The 11,088-nt window shown below is 31.7% G+C and overlaps 1 protein-coding gene across 2 annotated transcripts; it reads right to left on the reverse strand.

The window, feature by feature from the left end:
* Positions 1-4,278: 4,278 nt before the first annotated feature.
* Positions 4,279-10,809, reverse strand: LOC147072023 (F-box/WD repeat-containing protein 9-like). 2 transcript variants are annotated; one of them, XM_085947203.1, is made up of 6 exons: positions 10,716-10,809; positions 9,419-9,573; positions 8,249-8,551; positions 6,015-6,262; positions 4,784-5,330; positions 4,279-4,518 (listed from the first exon to the last, which is right to left on the reverse strand). In XM_085947203.1, exons 2-6 carry the CDS (start codon positions 9,542-9,544, stop codon positions 4,429-4,431), a joined length of 1,314 nt encoding a protein of 437 aa, XP_085803329.1. In that variant the 5' UTR covers positions 9,545-9,573; positions 10,716-10,809; the 3' UTR covers positions 4,279-4,428. The 2 variants fall into 2 exon arrangements, with proteins under 2 accessions (XP_085803329.1, XP_085803327.1); XM_085947201.1 differs by having other exon boundaries at positions 10,617-10,765.
* Between the last annotated feature and the right edge of the window lie 279 nt (positions 10,810-11,088).

Raw genomic sequence — 11,088 nt, forward strand, 5'->3', positions numbered from 1 at the left:
AATAGGTGGGCGTTGTTTTATAAATTCTTAAAATAGGGTCTACTTAGTTCATTCCGTGAACTTATATGTATCTACTTCATAATTTTTCTATTTAAGTACTCTTTATACCATTTGTTTTTCTAATACTGTATATTTCTATTTCTTTGTTTTTAAACGTCATGTTTTGAACGTCTTGAATTTTTTCACAATATGTAAATAAATAATTTTTAATTTCAATTTGCACCTTTTGTCAATGGCGTAACAAGGGGTGTGCAAGCAAGGCAGCTCAGGTAGGGGCACAGAAGTTGAGTTTCATTGAACGAGAATAATAAAATAAAAAAGTGAACAAAAAACTTCATCCTAAAATTACCAAATTATGGGGGAACGCACTTTCTTATGATTATGTGAAAAATAGTGTTTCATCGGCAATAAGGCACACATCTTTTTGGCATTTAGTATTTTTAATTTTTATCATTTATTTTAGTCTTTAATTAGTGTTGAAAATTCATTGTCTTTCCTCCATAATTTATTAAGGCTATACTTCAGTTGAGGCATGGTCTAAAAAAATCTTAACACCACTGCACATTTATGTACTGAAATATGACTATATTCTAAAACATTAGAGCGAGAGGTTTAAAAGAATACTATTTTATGTAATAAAAATACTTTATGCAGTCATCAAATGTTTAAAATAAATATAAAGGATAATAAGGCTTCAAAATTACATAAATAGATTATCTACCACGTTTAAGGAATGTCCAGGATCATGCTTTGAAAATAGAATAAAAGCTCCATTTTGACCTACGCTGAGCATGTATCCCCTTAAGTAGGTAGGTATATGAGTTTTTAGGGACGAATTGGGGGGGCCGAAATTCATATTAATTTTGTTAATCGCAACCAGATACTACTAAACTTATGTACAGGTTGGTAGTAATTGTAAATAGATACCTACAAGTTGTGAATTACGTAAGGGGCACATTTTTCATCTATGCCCCGGGCAAAAAACCTTGCTACTTCCTTGCCTGCTGAATCCACTCTGAGCATAAGACTTCAACAGTGGTGCAGTTAAATAAGTGTGTAGTCAACATTACAATAAAGGAAAAACAATGTTTTTAAATATTTGATTGCTTTATTAAAAAAATATAAAACAGCAATTATTGTAAATGTAATACAGCATATTTTTTTATTGCCTTCATTGAGATTATTCATTCCTCTAAAACAACTTGTTAATAATTAGTACATGTTATGTTATATTTTCACATAAAAATATCACTATGTTATACATTATTCGTGTTTTTTTTAACAATGCCTGCTAGAGACCGACAAGTTTAACGTGAGGCTCCGCTGCATAGCGTGCGGTAATCATGGTAAGATTGCTGAAACAACTTTCGAGATTTCATACAATTTCTCTTTCTTAATGATTCCTTCAAATACATAGTCTCATAAATAAAAATGGAGGATGTACATAATGTAGTTACTTATGTAAAACAACATTCGTAAATATAATGATCTTTAGTTCATAGAAAACATCTAGAAACAGCCATTACGACTATTTCAGTTATATAATTGAGAGACACTATTAACCAAAATACATCATTTTCACAGCTACAATACAAATTTATTTTAAAATGAAAATTAGCATAAAAAAATGTTATAAAATAAATAAATTAAAGTTATTGTGTAGTTTGCTCACATTTTTCTCAAAAAGAGTTAATTAATGCTGGGAAGTTGTTTGTTTTCCATAATATGTATTATTGTATACTAATAGCATCAATATTAGACAGGTATGTTTTCATTGTTTTTTTTAAGACCTCTTTGTATATTATAGCTGTTGACAATATCCTTTTAACGGGGTGTTTTTATATTTTTGTATTTGGAGGTGCTGCTGAAATCAGAGTGGGTGATTGCATCATTGCGGTTATTGCAGCATTGGCGGTTAAGAAACACTATTATAAATGGACAAAACCAGCCCTTATCATGATTAAATTAGGTGAATTAAGTATTATGTATTTAAGTATTATGTATTTTTCTTTGAAGTTTTCTTTGAACTAATGAATCAACTAATAAAATTATTTAGTTATACCTATGCCATATCCCATATCATGTTTTATTTTTTTATATTTGCCAAAATTGAGAATTTTTATGTTAAAAACTTTAAACCTATGAGAAGATCCTCATCACCTAATAATATGAAGTGAAGGTTATTTAATTAAAAAAAACACTGGTGGTGTTGGTAAATAATTATGAATCAATCAATAACTAATAAAAATTACATTTACCACCACGGTTATAGATCAGCAACCTTTTCACCATGAAGGTTCAATAAAAAATTTAAAAAATGCCAAGGGACATACATAAACATTTTTTAACCGATTATAATCTTATAAACTCAAAAATATGTAGTATTGCGCTATCACAATTTTAAATCTATAAAGCTACTAAGCGAAATTGCGTCATGGACGACTTTTGTGCTGTACATGAAACAATAAGAAAAGCATGACATTTTATCAGAATTAACAAGATTTAAAGAGATTAAAATATCTAGCATTATTCCATTTCGAATAGCTTATATCTCGTCTGACATCTTTTTGTCAATGAGAGTTGGCAACACTGGTGAGGGCTCCTTCATGTGCATTGAATAAATTGAGCAGTAGAATTAAAAATTTATATTGCAAGAAAATTCAGGTTTCGTTTTTAAAACATCAGTAAAAAGAACCTTATTGCGTATTCATTATAAAATTCTGTAAAGAAGTAAGTGTGTTGCAAGAATTATTTTAAAAAAAAATCTAATTTGGTTAGGTACAGACCTACAAACTTATCTGAAGAATTGATGGGGAAGCCACAGTCGAAAACTACCCAATCAAGACTCGCAACTGGACAGAATCTGACATTCGAATGACGTTTTCAATATGGCATCCATATGGTAGTTTGTAGTTCCATTTTTGACCGTTCTTCAGATAGGTTTTTAGGACTGTAGATAAGTTGAGATTTTCATTTTTTTCTATAAATACAAGACACAATGTTGTTATTATAACTCATTTCTTATTGATTCCACAAAACAATTAGTATGCAAGTTCAAAAATGATCGGTATTGCAACATTTCACAATACATATTATAGAATAGATTGTATTCTTTGAAAAATAAAGTATTAAATTAGTTATTATTCATAATATATTGTAAAACAAGGGTAAAAACTCCAGACAGGAAACTAAATTATTCTGAAGACAGAATATTATTTAACCTGAAACCATTAAATCAATATTCGAAATGCATTCAATTTATTTTTTTGAATGTGGGAATTACACTCAACAAATCAATAAAAGCAAACAGAAATTAAATAGATTTTATATTATTCGAACCGGAACTGAAATGAAAACCGGAAAAACTGTTATTTTTGTCAGAACGAAAACCGGAACTGAAGCGAAGAAAAAATATTGGTTTTTTCGGTTCGGTACACGTTGAAACACGCACGTTAACATGATCTTACTCCCCACTTCAGTTGTCGTAGACGAAACACGTCTTATGTTTTGGGTTTTGGCCCTCTTGGACTCTTGGGTCACTAACTAGCATCCACTCGGAGCTGAACCGAAAACCGGAAGAGCCGTTATTTTTTTCGGAGCGAAAACCGGAACCGAACCGATATATTATATTTTTTCACTTCAACCAGAACGAAAACTAAAGCAAAAAAAATAACTGTTCGAAGCCCTGATATTATTATAATTATGGTTTTATTCTATTTTTACCACAATGTCTGATATTTTATTATACTGTACATATTATACAGAAGTGTTGTAGTAGTCATAGGTTATTTGAGAAAATTAGAATGAATTAAATCACATTAGTACAGCCTTTGGTAAGATTCCTTTACAATAAATAATTAATATTAATTAAAGTTATAATGCATTTTGTTAAATAATTTGCATATAAATATCTTAAACTAGACTTAATTTGTTGGATAGAATACAAATTTTTAATTTTTTACACAAAATTGTCTGTTTTCGTATTTTCTGGCATAACCATTTTTTTATTATACGACACAATTTTAAAACTAATTAATTTAGTGCTCTCTCCAATATATTCTTATTATTTCTGAACTTTTCAATACCGAAACATGCACACGTCATAATATTAATTCCAGCCTTTAACATATTTCCAAATGAAATATAAATCTACCTTTATTATGTATAAGTCTTTTCACACGCCCATCGTAAAACAAACTCAACTGAACGGATGGCAGTATAGTTAAAATGATTAATAAATGTAACACAACAAACAAATAAATAAAAAGACAAGCACAAGCACAAATAGGAAGGAATAAAGGTGTGGTAATTATTATCGGGGAATGGAAAGTATATTTTGTAAAAATACAAATATTTTGGTCGTAGGTTTTATTATGAAACCATTGAATGATAATGTTCCTTTGATCTCATCGTGGGTGTTGATGAAAGTTAGGAGAAAATGGGACTGTCGAGAGGAACCCAAAGTTCCACAGCTGAATCGCAAGTTCCAATAGCGAGGACATCATTTTCATAATGCAGCTGTAATAAAGAGAGAACACAATATTAAAATATACATAATATGTGTAATCTAATATAGTGGTTTTCAAATGGGGGGAGGGTAGCTTTTGAGGAACTTTTTTTTTTATTTAGGGACCTGTACAATAAAAAAGTATAATTTGAATAAATTCAACTGTAATATTGCATTAATTAATTTAATTTAATTAATTAATTTCCAACTTGAGAAAGTTCCCTACCCCCGTCATAGACCATAGATAAACTTCAAATAAATAAAGTGTGCCCATACTTCAGTTATGTTCTTTGTTGAAGACCTCAATGTAGAAACTCTGTTAACCGGGCAAGACGGATTCATAACTGCAATATCTCCCCCCTGTGAACATGCTAGTAATGCACTGGGCCCGATTGTCAACCCGGTTATTTTACTGGTCGAGAATATCGGCACAGAAGATATCTTCTTCAATCCTTCTACATCAAACGTATGGAGAGTCCCACGAGTGTCTCCGGCGAAAAGTGCGCGAGAGCATACATTCGTATCAGCCGCCAATGACATGGCATATCCGTGTGCTGGGGGCTTTTCTAACAACTTCTTCTGGTTAATTACGCCTGCTCTCAGATCAAATGCGCAAATATATCGATCTTCAGATGTGGTGTACACCATATTACTGCCGGGTTTGTCTTGTGTGATCTCTAAAATTGAAGCTTCATGAAATTTGTGACTGGCGACGATCGAATCCGGAGTGCGGATGTCTATCACAACTATTTGAGGAGCAAATAATCCGGCCACGGCAACATTCTGGTCAACACAAGTAAGACATAATACTGCTAAAGGGCACCTGAAAAAATACACAGAACAATGCAATCAGTTCCTCGCTAAGTAAGGGACCAGATTCGGATACAGCGATAATTTAGTGATACACATTAATTACTAAAAAACATTTGTCCAACAAACAGATTAAAATATCTATTGGCCAAAGAGTTTGGACTATTATTATTAGAGGAGTTCATATGAACTTTTTGTATTACAAAATTTGATGGCGATACCACATTTTTAGTATGGAGGAATTTGTGGGTATAAAAAATGAATATTCTGAATGTTCTGTTATAATATACTCATTAGATACTCTTTGTGATTGCTTGTCAATAAATATTCGAAATAGTGATGGTTCACTGTATAAACAACTTGTTTTTTATATTTGTAACACTAATGCAAGGTTTCTCAGTGCAACCTTAGCAAAATATCAGAGCACCAAAGTGTGATGCTTGCTACAAATTAATCTGTAGTAAAAAATGACTAGTACCAAATTTAATCATTTACCCTAGTAACCATTATTACAGCTTCAGTCTCTTAAGTATATTTAGACTCCGTCTCAGTACAAGAAGGTCGCTGTTAATATATATTTACCAATATTATGCACACAAATTATTGCTAACCCGATTTGTGATACCAGAAAAGCACTTTAAAAATATAGCGTTTACCTTAATTAAATTACTGTCAAATCATATCATACTATACTCACCGAAATGTTTGTAGACATTTTAAATTGGTTGATAAATCCCACACTTTAACATGACTATCCCAAGAGCCTGAGAAGATGGTATTGGAGGATGTGGACGGAGCGGTGATTACCCAAATCCAACCATCGTGAGCATTATTCCGTAATACTACTGGAGGACCACCACCTGATGGCTCACTCAACACCGAGTCTCTCACATTCCATAGAGTCAGGTTCCTATCGCGGCCTCCTGATACACAGAAAGTGCCCTCCTTCAAAAGTTCAAAATGAAAGAATGAATGACGAATGAAATAACTTCGAAATTATGTATGTGCCTTCACCACTAAGCCCTCCAGACATTCCGATTTCATTGACCGTTAATTTATTTAGTATAGAGACGTCTGTAGGCGCGTCGTGTGTCGGGTGATATAGAGGTTTAATGGGCGAGCCATCCTACTGTGAAATATTCCAAATGAATCAGAGCATTTGTAATGTGGGGGCACGTAATAGATTGGAATGTTTTATCATTCCAATAGCCATATTTTTCATTTCCTAACATTCATAGTTGACACTGCTACCAGAGTAATTCCAAATCCTTGGTTTTTCAATAAAAATAGTAGACATCATTCCATACGTTCTATTCCGGAGTTATAATTAGGAGACAATACCCAATCTGGTTGGGATGACCATAGACTAAAATATATCATAATAATTTCGCCAACCAAATTTGTACATCTGGAAGGAATAAAAAAATCCCTGACTGATTACACTTCTCAATTTTTTATAGGTTTGATTTAAGCAGTGTTTAATTGAATTTTAAAAACTAAACAATACCATCTACAATTTGTATTCTTATTTCAATGAAAACAAATAAGACATCACTGACAAAGTTTGGTGTGTACTATTTATGTCGAATCCCAACAGCCTATCTTCACCCTTTGCCACTGGTACATACTATTATACACATTCATAGAAATCATGTTATAAATACCAGGCCTTCGAACCGGAACTGAACCGGAAACACCATTATTTTTGTCGGAACGAAAACCAGAACCAAACCCGGAAAAAAATCGTTTTTAATCAAACACGCGCATAAACATAATCTTACTCCCCACTTCAGTTGTCGATTTATTTGAAAAAATTATGCCTACAGCTGTGCGGTATAGCACTTGGATTCGGATTCAGGATTTAGCGCCGGGATATCATACAAGTAAGTACAGTGAAACTCCAATTCAACGGTTTTCGAAAAACGATGAATGCAGGAAACGATAAATGTGGAATATGTAAAAAAAAAATTAAAAAGAAAACTCGTTTTTCTCCTGGATTTTTTTCGACGTCTTGAATTATTTTCAGTTTCTCAGCTAGAGTTCTGTTTTCTTCATGGGGGGCATTTTAGTTGCGACTTATAAAAATTCGTGATACGAGATGCGAGGCTTTGGATGGATGCTTTGGAAATTAAAAACAATAACATATTTCCGTACATTCCCAGTAAGTAATATTATTTAATTACTCACATTAAAATTTATGACATTCAGCTCAATTGAATGTTTAAATGGAGCATTGGTTAACATTTTATTTATTTTTATTTTCTTAAAAAATTGTATGGAATTTTATTATAACAAAGATTAGTTGAATGAAATTGATAATCAAATGAATAAAATATGGATAGGCTGTATCTCAAACGATGTTACAACTACTATTTTATGGATATTTCTGATTATGCTTCACATTCACGGCATCTATGGACCGCTCGCCACAAGGCCTAAACAAAAACGAACCATTAGTGCATGCTTATATCTCCACAATATGCATTATAGTAAGATATAATTTCTACGGCTGAATTAAAAAAAATTATCGTTGCTTGCTGAAATTTATTGTTTTTGTGTTAAATATAAAGTTAGTGGTTATTATTTTTAGTTAATTTAGTAGAAAATATGGTTAAGTTAACTATGTTGTGTTTAAATTTGGTAACCATACTGAGAAGCAAGATGGAGGTATAACGTTTCATAGTTAATAATAATAAAATTGAGGTTCTACTGTGCGTCACACGCAAGAAACACAGCGTCATTTTGCCGAACAATAGCCACTCTCTTTATATTATTATTCTGAGGCTCGCCGCTGATAATTATATTGGCGCTACAACATGAATCACTGTTAGGTCAAATAGTTATATGAAAAAAACTGTTTCAAATCTTTAGAATAATACGAGGGTTATATGTACCATAGTTTCGGAAACACTGTATTACGTTACAACTTACCCTCATTAGAAAAATACTATCCACAGAGGCCGTGTGCGCATTTTGTAATACAACATGTCGTGTTGTATCGTTTTCATTGGTCCATAAAGAATCTAGTCGATCAATGTTAATACACTCTTTCTCCCATTCAAAATTATCCAAATCGTCCGATATTGGCGGGTACTTCTTGTTGTTCAGTCTTCTGTTTACCCACCGCTTCCAGAGCGACTCATCAGCGATTATGTTCTCAAACCTCTTGCACACGGCACCCAACGTGTGACTGATGAATCGAGGAGACAGATAGCTGCATATTTTCAAAAAAATCTAAAAAACAAGAGATACAATAAAATTTAACTACCACACTAGGTGAGGCACAATGGAAATGTGATGCTAAAGACCATTGATGTACGAGATACACCCTCCCATACAAAATCTCATAAGACAAGGTAGAGTTACTTTTATATATAATTAGTATTAAAACCGTTATTATTGTTTTTACACTTGATCCTTTACTTAGATAATAAGTTTTTTACCTTTTTTTATTACATTAATTTATTATATAAGCGAGAATTAATTGAATTCAGTGTTAGTATGCATTTGCCAATCGTGAATGCGCATGGCGCCTAAAGATGCCGAAAGACGAAACCCGGGTCACAAAAAATGATTAAAATGGAATAGCACAAAACATAAATTAATTAGAATTTAAATTCCAACTCCATCGAGTACCCTTGGTCGATAGTGTTAATTAAAATTTGTTTATTTACTATCTACAAATTAACCATGGCAAAAATTAATACTATTTATGAGACAAACACTGTTATTGTTACATACAATATTCTATTGATTGATTACTGCAGTAATGGTGATCTGAGTTGTCAAATAATGGTTTCAATTTTTATTTGCCCTATGCTGAATGCTTACGAAAAGTATTTTGGACCCTTCCTTGCCATCAAAGACAATTATATTATCCCCCAAAAAGATATTTTTAGAACATCCAGTATTCTGATTATAAATTGCATTGATTTAACACATTGACTGCTGACTAGATAATTACTTTTTAATTACCATATTTAAATAGCATGCTAATTATATCGAATGGCCACCGTCTAATGTATTAAGTCAAACATCATCATATTCTTCTTAAACAATACTATCTAACATGAATTTTTACAAAAATATTTACTTACTTACCTCAATAGGAATAGAGTCTAGATATGGTGCACCAGCATAAAAAACATATTCAGCCTTTTCATAATCTCCCTTATATAAAGATCCTTGAGATTCCGAATGAAGAATGGGCATCGGACTGGACTCCATATTAAGATATCATTTATTTAATATCACACCTGCAAAAAACGGTCATAAAATGGTAGGAAAACATGCATTTAATCCACACATTTGCCCACTAACTTGTTCACACTTACTGGTTTGTTAGTGCATATGCATGTGTTTGTTAAGAACTTTTGTTTATTTAAATCCAGACAGATATAGGTAGGTCTGTACTATTAAATCAAAAATGTATGATTTGTGTATTAACAATAATTGCAATAACACTAGGTAACCATTTCATTAATTGTATGCTTTTATTTGTTTGAACATCATCTGTTGGTGTATAAATGAATCGATAGACCATAACGATGTTTGTATTGTACAATACTTAATTTGTTTATTATTGGGTTGGTTACCATAGTTACGAGGAATATTATAATAAAAAATGTGTCCCCCTTTTAAACAACTAATATCAAAACTTTAAGACAATTTTAAAGTGTTGTTAATTCACTATGAAATATAATGATCTGAAAATTAATAATATGTAGACTATTGTTATTATTATAATATAACATATTATTTTGTTGCCAATGCTCTAAAGTTTGTTAATTTTATAAAATGAACAAATAAATTTGAATAGATACCTATTGTAGGAAATATCGATACTAATAAGTACATTACACAACAATGCATAAAACATTCTCTTACTTATACGTTACGTATAACAAGTCATTCTAATAAATTTTCATCGTGGATTGATCATTTTAAATTTTATGATTAGATGTGTACTATTTTTTTTAAATATTTCATTCTGTGGATATTAAAACATGCCATCAAACACTATTTCAAAGTATTTGAATGCTAACTTTCTATGTCGGTGCCGAGTAGGATAATATGTACAGCATTGAGACAAATTTAATTCGTGAACTCTTTAAATGCCGTATTACTATACCATGCAATGTTATTTTAAATAAATGTAAGGATTACATTTAATACACTATGACTCACTGGCATTGTTTGGCACAAAAATTTCAACAAAAGCGTAGGTAAGTAAATATTATGACATTTCGCTCAATATTATAATATAGAACGTGCAGCTATAATTACACACTTGAGTTACCTTTTGTGAAAAGTACTATACTATGTTTGTATCAAAGTAAATTATAAATATGAAATATCCTCCCTTGATGGATTTTTTTAAAATAAAAAATACACTCACAACAGAAATAATATAACCAGTTGAAGGAATTGTCAAATCACCAGCTGTTTAAGGTAAACACAGTGTTGCCATCTTTTCAAAGTGGAATTATAGTACAGAGCCTCCAAAATTATAGTATTTGGGGGGAAAATATAGTACGCGTTGTTATCTGTTGAAAAGGTATAGGTTTTTTGTTTCTTAGAAAAAAAAAATAACGGAGAATTTGAGAAACTCCGAGACCCCTTTTGGTACTGTTCGGTTAAGGCGGATACAGCGGAAAACGCATTTTGAAAATAGCCGATAAACTGAATTATCTGTTAGGTTAACCTAACCAAACCTAACCCAACCTAACCTAATCTAACCCAAACTAACAAATAATCCAGTTTATCGGCTA

The sequence above is a fragment of the Rhyacophila brunnea genome, unplaced genomic scaffold, assembly GCF_057557595.1.
Source record: "Rhyacophila brunnea isolate RB1 unplaced genomic scaffold, BYU_Rbru_1.0 scaffold_2, whole genome shotgun sequence".
Classification (NCBI taxonomy): domain Eukaryota; kingdom Metazoa; phylum Arthropoda; class Insecta; order Trichoptera; family Rhyacophilidae; genus Rhyacophila; species Rhyacophila brunnea.

Bases quoted from the DNA above. Each gene is read 5' to 3' on its own strand.
- LOC147072023 (XM_085947203.1), bottom strand. From the start codon at position 9,544: ATGGAGTCCAGTCCGATGCCCATTCTTCATTCGGAATCTCAAGGATCT. The intron at 8,552-9,418 runs GTAAGTAAGTAA...CTTGTTTTTTAG, and splicing joins TAGACTCTATTCCTATTGAG to ATTTTTTTGAAAATATGCAG. The intron at 4,519-4,783 runs GTATGGGCACAC...TCTTTATTACAG, and splicing joins CAACAAAGAACATAACTGAA to CTGCATTATGAAAATGATGT.